The following is a 14408-nucleotide window of genomic DNA, read 5'->3' on the forward strand; positions in this document are numbered from 1 at the left end:
CTATCGATAACTCTGTAGATAACCATTCTACTATTTCCTCTGGGAAAGAAATAGATGCTGATGTGGCTCATTTTCGGACCCCTGATTCCACCTCTGCATCGGATTGCTCGGATATTGTTTTTCCATCGGATGAAGCGATATTCGAAGCAATGACGGCCGTAGATCGACCTTTGGAAGATTTACATCGTCGGTTATACTTTCATTCCCCTGTGCATGAAGTAGAATCTCGGTCCTCCAGTTCGACTAGTGATGTTTGTACGGTCCCTTTGGCTCCGACACATTTATTTGCCGAAGAGAGTATATTGATTGGTTCGATCATCGTACCTATAAACATCCCTAGGAGTCAGTTGGCGGAGCCCCCTGACGGGCTCTACCTCAGGAAGTGCTTTGCTTAGCTTTGGCCAGGCAATGGCTTCTTTGTGTTTTATGTATATTTGTACATATCTTATCGAGCGTTTTCTGATATCAGCACTTTTGGTCTGCTTTGGCAGGTGTTGATGGATGATTTGGTTTATTTTGGATTCGCCGATGGTGCTAGTCGGCACACTCGGAATCTTGCTTCCGCAGCTTGGGTACTTTATTACCCAACTGGTCAGTTGATGACATCGAGAGGCGTGTGTATCGGTCCTGCTTCAAACAATATGGCCGAGTATACAGCTGTTATCAATTTATTATCCGAGGCAATCTCTCATGGGATCGACTCGTTGGTAGTGTATCTTGATTCTCAATTGATAGTGTCTCAGTTAAATAACATTTATCGGGTTAGAGATCCATCATTATATCGCCAATATTTAAGGGTGAGGTTGTTGCAAAGATCATTTATTTACATTAATTATTTGCACATTCCAAGATCTCAAAATTGGTTAGCTGATTCTATCGCTAATCAAGCATTAGACTGGCATATCAATCATTCATCATCATAAAATCATGCATCAAAAAGTCAAACTGTATATATATATATATCGCAAAGCGTCTCGAGTGTACATATGTGTGTCCAAAAATATACAAAATTGGGACTCAAATGCCCATAATCATGTCAGGCATATCTAATGCCCCGGCTCTGGATGAGCAGCTAAATAACTAACTATAGCATTGGCCACGCGCCGAAAAACGCGAACCCAGTCACGTGGCATCCCAACCACATGACGCTGCATATGTGGAGGAAGGTCCTCTATCTCGGCCATCGGTACTTGATAGCTCAATCTCGCCAAGTGTCGCTGGACGTTGGCGAGGGTCCTTTCCGCATCCGCAGCCGCCTCTTCGGCTCCTCGGCCACGCCGTCCGTGCCGTGGGAATCCATCTGGTCGCACAGGCCCAATGTCTGGAACATGATCATCATATCAGTAATTTGAATCTCATCAAAAAAATATATCTTTCAAAGTTCATCATTATGCTTGAAAAATCCTAAAAATCATAAAATCATAAAAATCAAAAAATCTTACCGATCTCGCCCCATGCTGCGTCTGGTGGTAACACTAGGTCAGGATCTCCTCGGAAATCCAGTCCAGCATAGGGGTAGTCGTCTATGGCGATGATCTGTTGCTCCCACCAAGCAAAAAAGTCGTCGTCGAATGCATTCCTGGGCACTTCCCCACCCCCCAGATGTTTCATCAAGTCAGCCCACCGACCCATGCGTGGATCACGTGGACTACTGATGGGAACTGCTACCCTGGGGCGGAGTGCGGGAACCTTCTCGAAGAAAAACGTGCATAAAATGGTTCCGTACCCAAAGTTCTTGGTCTGTCCCTTCCTGATAGAAGCAAGCTGCTCCTTCATGTTGGCAAGTAGAGGAGTACACCAGTCAAACACCGTGGTGAGACAGTCCACTGCTACGCTCATGTTTACCCGTGATGCCTGATGTAGCGAAGATGACCCGTTCACTCGAGCTATGGTGAACAGGATTATCCGCAGTGACAAACTCGCCACGTGTGGGATCGAGATCTGACTCCCGACCTTCCGATGACCTGGGCAGTAAAGTTGTACATAGTCGTCTACGCTGAGACTATTCCGGGTCCTGCCCCGGGAGTGGACTACCTCTCCCCTTCGGGAAAGGCCTGTGATGAAATATATATCTTCCACTTCTATCCTGAGTGGCATTTGATCAATCATAAAAGCTTCTTCCTCGACATCCCAATAATCAATAAGTCTCTCGAGCAGACGCACATTTGCTTTCATATTCGGCAACTTGAAGAATTTTAACAATCCGCATCCCCGTAAGGCATCTAATGCCTCATCATTGTCCATAACTTCATTATCTACAGCTGAGTGCTCTCTTTCACGCCATGTGAGAGTCATCCTGGAAGAAAAAATCATTTTCATCCATTAGTTTTTTGTATAAAAAATTTTCGCTGCGCACACGCGGTTTACCCTATACACAGTCGCGTGTAGGGCCGTCGTATACGCGATTTATATACATCCAACCCGCGTGTACGCCGCAGAGCAATTTTTTGCAAAAATCTAACGGTGAAACATTAATTAAACTTCCTAAAAACTATCACAATTGATTGCAAGACAAGTTTAGTGCTTACCTGGAAGTTTTCGGCAAGTTTGAACGGTTGAATAAGTCACGGGGAAAGTTTGCTCCTTTTGCTCCACAATTTGCTCTCCAAGTCAAACGGTGAAAATGGTAAGTCCAAAATTTCTTTTTATAAGTTTTGAAAATGCAAAATTTTTTCAAAATTTTATTTTGTTTGGTTTCATGTCACTTTTAACTTGGGAGCTTGGAATGTCGAGATTGAGTTGTTTTTCAGGACATTTTGGACATTTTTCGACGGTTCGAGACGGTTCCATGACTGCTGACCCGTCATGGCAGGTATCGTGTTCTCACTGGCATATAGGTTAGGGACACCATTTTTCCGTTGCATTATGCATACTAGCCTCCATTTGACCGATACATCTGCCGTAGGGTCGACCCCATCATGTTATGGTTCACAAGCCATTTTCACTCGCCGATTCTTTAAATCATGACATGATGGTAGAGCCATCCTTTTACATGGGCATCCTAGTTAGCACCTCACTGACATTTGTTGCCCATGCTGCTTCGTTTTGAGTAGGCTCGGGAGTCCTCTGTAGTCCCGCCATGACTTATGCGTTGAAGACTCATTCTTCTTTGCTTCTTCGCTTCGTTCTGGCCTTATACCCTAGAGGCTCCTATGTGTGTTGAGTTGTACTTCTGCATTGCATGTCGACCATTTGCACCTTTTGGCCTATAGCCGGCTTCACTTGGACTCGTGTTTAAGCCCACTTTTGACCATGACGTCTACAAAAATCAACCTTGCATACCCTTGACCTCTGCAGCTTGACATACCCAGATCCGTGGAAGGGACATACCTCTGAGTGTCACTGACCAGTTTTTCACCTCCCTGCATTGAGCATAGGAACGTTCCTTTCCCAGGAACTAGATCATCTGTTTCACCGACACTCGTTCTTTCCACTGTACCATAGCATTCTTTTATTCTTTTTCCGGCTTATCAGAAAAAGACAAAAAAATTAAATATTCCAAAAAGAGCGGGAACAGGGACATTATTTCCATTTATTGTTGGCAGCTAGAGTCAGTCGTGTCGCCCTTGAACAAAGCACTCAAAACAAAGTCTCCTCCGTATGGGTGGGATTTAGTTTGACTTAGGTAAGCCATAACCTTGTTATCGAGTCAGTTCTCCCCCGATTGGTTATCTCTTCCAATCATATGGAGGGTTCGTTCGTGCCTCCTGCATGACGAACTTATACAGATTCATTATATGCTGCCACATAGTCACATTGAGTTGTGCTTTTGTTCAAGGGAAGTTAGCCTGAGTCGGCCTTTCTGCGGTGTCTCTTGACTCATTTTTCAGTCGGCCATCCCTGGTTGTCAGTGTCATGTCTATCATCACATCAGTTATATTGGTCCTTCACTCGTGCCGGTTTGAGAAGGTCCCCATTGACTTCTTGCTGGCGGGTCTTGTCCTTATCGACGACGACACATTGCTCTGAGGGCAGACCTAGAGACCGCACCCTGGCCCTATTTTCATTATTGATAGGTCACCTTGTGCTCAGCATCGATCAGTATCATGGGTCTTTGACTGAGTGGTTTCCCTTGTGTTCGACATCAGCATACATTATCACACATTGGGATTCGTGCAGTACCTTGGTTTCCATTTGACCCTATTGTTGGATACCTCGCCTCTGTGTCAGCTTTCATTATTGGTTGGTTCAGAGGGTTTCTGCCGTGCGCTAGCCACATCTTGTGTACGCCGGAAACGTACTTCGGTTGGGTTACTACATCTTTTTCGTCCGATTCCTTCCACATTATTGGCCTACGGGTTACACTCGCGCTAGATTGATGGAGGATGCCTTAATGCCTTCCTTCTAGCGGATCTTTCCCTATCGACTCCGACTCATTGCTCTGGGGCAAAGATCTAGAGTCCATTTGGCAGTACCTTGGGGTTTGCAGTCATTAGTGGCAGATTCCTCGCTATCGACAGTGGGAAACCATCATTGTCTCCTGATTGATAGATTCTTACAGGTGTTCGACTTCAGCTCATCTATTCACACTTGTTAGATTGTACTGGGTACCTTGACGCTCATTATCATTATCGGTGAGTAGTCTCGCGTTTGTTAACGGTATACATCAATGACCGGTAATCAAACGATTTCTCACATGGTTGACTTCAGATCATTTATTCCCATGGTGTAGAAATGTACCACGGCGGTCGGTGAAGACCTCAGGTTGTATCAGCATTCATTGGTTCACTTGACAGTTGCTCCTGTTGCTGCTAGTTGATACCATTCCACCTTATATGTTGCAGTCAGTCATGGCGACATTCTATATGCTGGCACCTGAGTTTGCAGTGTAGTACCATCCTATTCCATCATGTTCAGTTGGTACCTTATGGGATCAGTCTTTGATTTCAGTGATCCGTTGCATCTTTCAGCATCATTGACAGTTTTATATGTGATATTCAGACATGTACTTACTCATTATGATCAGATGATCCATTATGTATTTTACAGTCATTTATACTTGTATACTTAGTGGATCCGCTTGTACTTGATATGCGGACATGCTTTACTTTTCCTGAGCATGGGTATGCCCGCCTCAGACAGTGTTTGTTTCTGATCTCCTTTCGGTGGCTTGGCAGGCTGAATTCTGGTGAAGTCCTCCTCGGTTTTTCGGCAGAGTTCCTTTCCTTGTACTTACTTAATGTATTTCGGCCATCATGTTCCCCTTCTGACCTCATACATTAGGGGGCATCTATTATAGCTCCAAATCTCACTCTTATGGTTTGTGATGCTGCACTTATGGCCTAGGGCAACCCCTCCTTCCAGACCTGGTCCAAAAATTTAAAAAACAGTGTTTTATTCCCTATACGCGACTTTGCCCTGTGTTAAACGCGTGTACACGCGGGTATGTCATACCCAAACCGCGTGTATCTATTAAAACACTTAAAAAAATATAATTTCCTCTTTTTCGGGCAGTGATCGCGGGTTTACCTGCTGGATCACCTGTTAGTGCCCGTGGCCCAACTGTTCCCAACCAACTCCTAACTAAAAAACTACTTTGGAGAGGGTATAAAAAGACATCAAAGGGAAGGCCAAGGAGAAAGGAGAGCAAGATTATTATGCTGAGATTTTTCCCTTAGACCAGGTCTGAAGTCCTTGGTGCATCCTGCACTTCCCCCATTTTGCATAGGAAACCCTTGTTTCCATGTGTATTGGTGATCATTCATCCTTGACATCATCATTGAGTAAGACTTGGAAGGAGCTCTTGTTGGAGGCTGGAGGCTGGAACGAATCCGGGAGGAAGCTTGCTTGGAGCCTGCTGAAGGTGTTCAGGTGATATCTTTCCGATATATGTACTTTATTTGCCTTTATATATAAAGAAACACGTCTTTGTTCCCGAATAATCTTTCTTTATGCTTATGAGATTCTTGTGTTGAATTCTTATGAAAGTAGTTACTTAAAGATTTTTTATAACTAACTTTATAGCATAAAGATGATTTATACATAAACTTCTATACATGTACTGTTGTGTTCTTTGATTTGTTTGTCTTGCAGGTCAGAGAAAGAAGAAGGGAACTCCAAGAAGGGTTTGCACCCTAACGGTCTTCTCGAACGTAGGACCTTAGGTATGTACCCTAAACATTAGAATTTGCTTAAAAGTAAAAAAGATGGCTGTGTGTGTGTGTTTCTTTGTATAAGCAATTTTCAGTCTGGTAGAGTCTTAGCCCAAAGGACCCTAGGGGTATTTTCCCTTCAACCACCTGCTTCTCCCAAGGAAAAGTCACCCTCCAGGATCACAGTCACCTATGAAAAGGGGAGTCCAAGGAAAAATATGTGGCAAGAGAGGTTAGACCTGTTGACTGAAAAAACTCGGCTACAGGAAGCTGAAAATGTTCTACAGGACACTCTGGCCCGGCTACAAGAAACAGAGAAGAGGGAAGGAGAAGGACCCTCATCACCACCAAAGGAGGGTGAGGTAGAGCCACCTGAAGAGGCAGAAGAAGTACATATACGAGAGCCTAGCCCTCAGCCTAGTCTGAGTTCATACTACACCTTTTTAGAGGCGGGCAAAATCATACCACAGAAATTTACTGTACCCTTATTTTTTGCATTAGAGGAAGAAAGAGTCCATTCCCACACATGGATGCAGATCGCCAAATCAAAGGGTGTGGCGGACATAGGCCCTTTACAAGAGCAACTCAAGGAGGTCAGGAGTGAATTCACCATGGCCAAACATGTGGCTAATTGCCAACGTGTGCTTCTACAGGAAGAAAATCAGAAGTTGAGATTGCAGCTACAGGAACTAAGGGCAGGGGCAGGAACATCGTCCAAAGACATCACAAAAGAACAACAAGGCAAAAAGGAGCTAACCACCGGTCGTGAAGAACCAGTGACACTTCTATAGGAAACAAAACAGCAAACAAAAATTGAAGTGCAAGCTCTAAAAGAGCAGCTGCAACAAAAGGAAGCACAATTGGCCTGCATGGCCAGTTGGGCCATGGAGGCAATACAGTGCAGACAAACTGCAAAATCCTATGGATTGTACTTAAAATATCAATGGCTGCAGTTCCAAATAAACACCTTGGCACAAAGAGGTATTTCACATATCCAAAACCCACAACAATTTTCTGAATTGTGCAGTACTAGTTCGTCAGAAGACAAAGCCAAATTAGCAGAGTTTTACCTCCACAATTTGGCTTTGCCTAATGAAGTCTCCTGGGATCCCAATATTGCCTTGGGTGATATGCAATTGATGGCGTTCGCTTCATGGTTAAACCATGAGGATCAAAGAGCAGCTGAAGCAAAATCGGTCATGAACCGAGAAGTGAGCGAGCCACTGTTCATTCGAGCAGAACCAGAGGATCCGGTGGCACTCATCTCTGCCCACCAATAGTTGGCTACTGATCCCACAGCTTCCTTGAGATTCATGGACCAACAGGCCCAAGCCATAGCTCACTTTGAAGACATGGAAAGGTTGTTAGGAGAAAGTGCTGCCCAAGCATGTACACGCAGATGCAATACTTTGGCACACAGCTTGAAAATCCGAGAGTACCATACCCCCATTCGGATGAGGGAAGCTTTCGCAAGGGTTGACCTTTACAAGAAATCCATGCAAAGCCTCCAGGCCAGCTGGATTGGCCTTAAACTCAGCCCACCACTACTGCTAGGGTTGACTGAAGGCAATACAGAGGAGGATGACAGTCAACAATGGGAAGAGGTGAACAGGAAAGCAGGTTTTCATATCAACAAAGAGGACACTACCATAGAGCCTTGGGATGCAAGGGAAGCAGTGAAAGCAATGAAGGATGAAGATTCAGACTAAGTTGCTCAAGGATGAGCAAATAGTTTAGCTAGGGGGTGATGATGAGCCCCAATTTTTGGTACAATTTGGGCTCATATTGGCCTGCTTACCTTGCTCAACCATTCATATTTTACCACTTATGCATTCATTTCTTAGTATATTCGTGTTGTTTGTAGGAAGAAGGGCAGGCATTATATCTATGTGACTAATACATGATGATTTCAGGTTCTTGGCAGTAAAGAGAGCAAAAGACCACGCAAAAGGAGACAAGGAGACAACAAAGGTGACATTGCGGGTTATAGGGAGGTTGTCCACAGTCTTGATAACCCTCCTCGTGATTTTCAACTTAACTCCAAGCTTTAACAGCTCTCCCCACCGAGCTTAAAGGCAGCCAACACATTCTACAGGATCAACAGTTTTACAGCAGTTTGACTTTCAGTTGGACAGCCAAGCTCCACGATTGGAGGAAGCCAGCTTGATCTTCATTTTGTATAAATATGAAGGTCGTAGCCTTTGTTAGGAGCTTTTTGAACTTTTGGACTGATATTGTAATTTTTGAGCATAGCTCGGTGTTTGTTTTTGTAAGCCAGTTTTGGCATGACATCAGACTTTTGATTATGAATAAAGGCAAGCAGATTTGGATCTAATTCTGAGCTTTTAAGGGAGCTATAGCTCTTAGGTTAGGGCCCAACCTGAGATCAATAGATCTCCTCTTCTTGTAGTGTTATTTACCTTTCCTTCCAGCACTTTGTTTACTTGTTTTGATATGCATTTCAAGAACACAGTTTGCTGATTTGATTTCTTTAATAGGATTCAGTAGGATTGGTTTATGATTAAATTACTTTCAGCTGCTTAGATTTGGATAGGAGGTTTGTAAACCACTGGAGCTCCAAGAAAAGGTTGTTAGAGATCACTGCCATCTCCGTTTAGGGATTGGGGTGCAGTCTATACCAACCACAAAAAAAAACGCAGTCTTTTCTACTTTCATGCAAGCTGCAACACAGTCGGTTTAATCGTGGATCCTTCCATGCACTTCTTCTCTTGAGCTATACTTCGTCATTGCAATTCCATGCACGACTTTTCTTCATGATTTACATCACTGTTTATTGATTTAATAGCACAGGTAGCACCGGTTAATGAATTCTCGTTTTTGGTAAAAGATATAAGTTATTTGTTTTATTTACACTGCTCCATATCATTCTACTTCCTTCTTCTTCTTCTTAACCTCTCCTCAAGCCACCTACTCGACCTCTGTTCATCTCGTTTACCTTCCAACTCATCCATTGCCACGTAGCTTCATCTTTTTGATCTTTCGTTGCTGCCGTCCTTCTATCCACCAATCAACTCCGTGCACTCTCTCTCCATCTTATGCCTCTGTCCCTGAGCCATCACAAGTTCCATCTCCACCTTACCTATCCACCCAAGCCGTTCCATCACTTCACCATCACCCAAAACTTCCACTTACAGCACATCCTGTAGAAGTTAGCAGACTTCCGGTAGAATTCCTTAGTTTCCCGTAGGATCCCCTGCAGACATCCTATTGAAGCCTGCAAGCTTGGTTGCCGAGCATCTGAACGTTGTAGACTTCTGTGAACTGATGCTAGGGACCCTCTGGGACCTCTCCTAGCCATCCTGACCTTTCCCAATCTTTCTCTCCCTTCGCACCACCTCTGCACAGCCAAACCCTAATAAGAAACAAAGTCATAATCACTCCATCCACTTAAGCAAAAATACAAAAACAATGTTCTTTTCCATAGAAGTAGTTTGAGTTCATGCATTTCACATCATTAGAGGTAATGGCATCCTTTTTAGACATTTGCACTTTCACTATTGCATCATAGAGGTCAAACTAGTCAGATTAGGGTTTACTAGGGTTTCCATGCTTTGGTTGGCTTTCAGTTCATTTTTGCAAAGTAGATCAATTTCCCTTGAGATAGCCTTCGTCCATCATTTAGAAAGCTTCTTCTGAGAGCATATAGAAGTTGGCTTGAGCCCTAGCGGACTTGTGCCAGCTGACCAAGTGACAGCTGCGACAAGAGCTAGTAATTGTGCATACAACACCGTCGCTTCCAAGTTTGTACGAACTACCGGGTTGATAAAATTAGAGATAGGGAGCCCCGGGAGTTGTAGCATTATTGCTACATTACTAGAGCCCACCACTCGTTACAGTATTTACATCCATACACGGGTGTACATAGAGTAAGATCATCAAAATATAGATACCAAAACATATGGCAAATCATATACCAATGCATATAACAATGCATATATCAAAACATATACTAAAGAACATGTATAAGCATATATCAAAACATCATATAGCATATACAAAACCATCATAAAGCATATATCAACCACCATAAAGTAAATACCAAAGCATCATAAAGCATATACCAAACCATCATAAAGAAAATACAAAACCACCACAAGAAAATACCAAACCATCATAAGAAAATACAAAACCACCATAAGCATATAGCAAACCACCACATCAAGCTGCTTTGCCTAACCCAGCAAACAAGGAAGGATACATAGTCCACATCTGATCCACCATCTCCCATGTAGCTTCATCGGTCCCAAAGTGTTTCCATTACACTTTAAATTTCTTGATTTCTTGGTTCCGAAGAATGAGCACCTTTTTCTGCAATATACACTAAGGCTTCAACTCGAATTCTCCATCTGGTTTCACCTGCAATACACACCAGTCAATTACATGATCAACATTATTAACATCCTTCTTAAGCAATGAGACATGGAAAACATCATGGAATTTCATTTTCAGAGGCAGTGCAAGTGGATAGGCTACTGGCCCAATCCTCTCAATAACGCTGAAGAGTCCACAAAACCATGATGCCATCTTGGAACATGAGACAATCTGCAAGGAGCTCTTCTTATGTTTGAGGTGAAAGTACACCTATTCCCAAACCTGGAACTCCTTGAAAAACCTATTCCTATGTACATAACTCTTATGCCTATCCTGTGTTTCCTTTAGATTCTTCTTGATTACCTACATTTCCTGTTCCATGTTTTCCAACATATCTGGTCCAATCAATACCCTACTAACTGGATCACTCAAGCTGATAAGAGTGTTACAACTTCGCCCATACAGTGCCTCAAAAGGACTCATCCTCAATGACTCCTGATAAACATTGTTGTATGTGAAATATACCGAGCGGAGACACTCTTCCCATTTCCACTGTTGATGAATCACATACATCCGCAACATGTCCTCCAATATGCTATATATCCTCTCTGTTTGTCCATCTATCCGAGGATGATACTTTGTGCTGCAGGAAAACTTTATGCCCAAACCTACAAACAACTCCTTCCAAAACATGGAAGTGAACTTCACATCCTTGTCTGATACAATCTTCTTTAGAACACTGTGCAGTCTAACGACATCTCTGATGAATACCTATGCCACATCAGTAGCTGAGAACATAGAATTCACCAAAATTAAGTGTGCAACCTTTGTTAACCTATCCATAATGACCATGATGGAATCATGCTGCTTCATTTCCTTCGGAAACCCTATGAAGAAGTCCATGGAAATGACCTCCCATTTCCATTCCGGAATCGTGATTGGATTTAGCAGTCCACTGGATGTTTACACTCTATTTTCTCTTACTGACAACAAAATATATAGCCACAAACTCTGCTCTATCCCTCTTCAAGTTTGGCCAATAGTAAGGTCTCTTCATTTTTGTCAGTGTCTTCTGGTAGCTTGGGTGACCTGAATACAGTTTCTCATGAAACTACCTCAATATCACCTTCTTGAGAGCACTGCCATCAGACACATATATACAATCTTGGAACCTGACCAATCCATTTGTTGTAAAACATAGTCTAAGTCTTGCGCACCTCCACCTATACCTGTAACACTACTTGTACATGTACATGTACCTGTACCTGTACTCTACTACAACCTGTGCATAATCTCCATATATTTGACATCATGTTGTCTTGCCCACAATATCCTGTCCCGCAAATCTATCCCATAAGAGCTCATAAATGTTAAGAGATTCACTTGTACCTCCCTACTAAGAGCATTTTCCACTCTATTCTCCTTGCCTTTGATGTATTTGATCTCAAAGTTGAGCTCACTAATCGTGGCCAACCATTGAGCTTGCCTACCATTTAGATTTGGTTGGTCAAATAGATACCTCAACCCACTATGATCACTCATCAATGTAAATCTCATGCTTAGAAGATAGTGTGTCGACATATTCAATGGTTGTATAATTGATGCCAACTCGAGGTCATGCCTGGAATAGTTCCTCTCATGCTCATTCAGTTTCCACAACTCATAGAATACTACCTATCCATCCTGCATAAGGACTCCACCAAGTCCTCTCTTGCATACATCTATCAACACAACAATCTCTCTGTCTAGGTCTGCAATCTTCAACACTGGTGCATGTGTTAACAACTTCTTGAGCTACTTAAAACTAGCCTCACATTCCTCTGCCCATTCAAAATTCTTACCTTTTCTTTGCAATGACGTGATAGGATAAGAAATCTGTGAGAAGTTCCTGATGAACCTCTGATAATAGCCTTCCAAACCCATGAAATATCTCACCTTATCCACATTCTTAGGAGATACCCACGGCACGATGGATCTTATCTTTTCTCAATCTACGGAAATTCCTTCCTTGGAGATGAAATGCCCCAAGTAATGTACCTCAGTCTGAAAGAAACCACATTTGCTAAGCTTATCTTACAATTGATGCTCTCTTAATAGTTTCAACACTACTGCTAGATGCTTGGTGTGCTCTTTTAAATTTTTAGAATATACCAGTATATCATCAATGAACACAATAACAAAATTATCCAAATATCGACACAATACATTATTCATAAAGAAAATTAATGTAGCTACAACATTAGTTAAGCCATGTGGAACTACAACAAACTCATAATCCCCATACCTTGTCCTGAATGAAGTCTTGTAAATGTCTTCTTCCTTGATGCGTACCTGATGGCATCCAAATCTCAGATCAATCTTTGAGAACACTGTTGTCCCCTTTAGTTGATCAAACAAGTCATCAATCCTCAGCAAAGGGTACATGTTCTTGATAGTCACTTTGTTCAACTCCTTGTAATCAATGAATAATCTGATAGTACCATCTTTCTTCCTCACAAATAAGACCAGTGCACCCCATGGTGATACACTTGGCATAATGTGTCCTTTGTCCAACATTTCCTTAAGCTATAGCTTCAGTTCTACCAACTCATGTGTGCTCATCATTTAAGGTGCTTTTGATGCTAGAGCTGCCCCTCCCACTAACTTAATATAAAAGTATACCTCCTTGTGAGGTGGAAACTCTGTAATGTCCTTAGGAAATACATCCATGAACTTCTATAAAACTCAATACTTTTTCAACACATCTGCATTCTCAAACTCCTTACCCTTATCACTAGAAATGTGCATTGTGAATAGCTTGCACCTTTCCTAAGGATATGCTTTGCTTGAATAATTGTAACCATCCTAACTGAATGGGCTTTTTTCTTACCTTGTAAGACTCTTGGTTCTCCATTGTCATCAACGCACTCAATAGCTTTGCCATAGAAATCTACCTTGGTTCTATGTAGATACAAACAATCCATGCTCGATAAGATATTGTGTGATCCCAATGGTAATACATTTAAATGTGTTGTTGTAGGCATACCATTTAAGTGAAATATGAAATATCTTACCCAATGATAATATCGCTTCTTTATACCTATAGCCAACTTCGCTAACCAATATTCTTCATGCAATTCCTTACTCAAACCACACATATCGACCAAGTCAGGATTAACATAGCTATAATTAGATCTAGGGTGAATCAAAATAGAAATAACTTGATCACAAATCTTACTCTCCATCTCGATGATAAATGCCTATTGCTCTGCATGTTTGTTATCCAAGGCTACATAAATATGTGGAATACTCTGACCAAAATCTCCAACAGTATGCACCTCCAGTGCACTGTATATTTGAGGTCTACCACCCTGATTTTGCAGACAATCTCTCCTGCAATGATCTTTTCCACCAGTCCAACACTCTATAGGCTTCTAGCATCCATCCTTATTATTTTCTTTAGATTGATTTCCCTGTCTTCTATCTAATGCATTGAACCTCTTACATGGTGCAACATTCTCCTTGTTATCTTTACCCTATGGTCTTACTCGCTTTTTATCACATTTTACTTTTTTCTTTATATTACCTTTCCATCTTAGCTTAGTTTCAGTGTTGCACTTCGATCTTTCGTAGCAATGCTTCAAATTTCCAATGGTATCCTCTAAAGATATAGGCTCATTAATCTCAATCATGTCTTTAAATGCAACCTGTAACCTGTTAATGAACCTCTGAATCTTGGCCTTCTCCTCTGTGAGGTAAGTCACATATCTTAGTAACTCAAAGAACTTACTAGTGTACTCGTCGTCTGTCATGGAGCCCATCTTTAGTTCATAAAATTTTTTTTCTCTTTCATCAAAGTACCTTTCTGAAAAGTACTTCTTCTTAAATAGTCTCTCAAACTCACTCCAAGACAAATCTTCCTCATGAATACACCTAATATTCTTCACATCTTCCCACCAAATGTTCACATTACCTTTGAGACTAAAGGTATCTTCTCTAGCTTTC

General features: G+C 42.1%; 1 protein-coding gene across 1 annotated transcript in view; it reads right to left on the minus strand.

The window, feature by feature from the left end:
* Window positions 1-14224, minus strand: part of LOC149170741 (uncharacterized) — an 88552-nt gene extending 74328 nt beyond the window's left edge. The window contains exon 1 of the mRNA XM_089425711.1: window positions 13990-14224. Within this exon, the coding sequence (XP_089281837.1) occupies window positions 13990-14224 (235 nt within the window). The remainder of the gene's footprint in view (window positions 1-13989) is intronic.
* Between the last annotated feature and the right edge of the window lie 184 nt (window positions 14225-14408).

Source organism: Pinus tabuliformis, chromosome 4_2, assembly GCF_031772625.1.
Source record: "Pinus tabuliformis cultivar Carrire ecotype Pingquan chromosome 4_2, CPIR1, whole genome shotgun sequence".
Lineage (NCBI taxonomy): Eukaryota > Viridiplantae > Streptophyta > Pinopsida > Pinales > Pinaceae > Pinus > Pinus tabuliformis.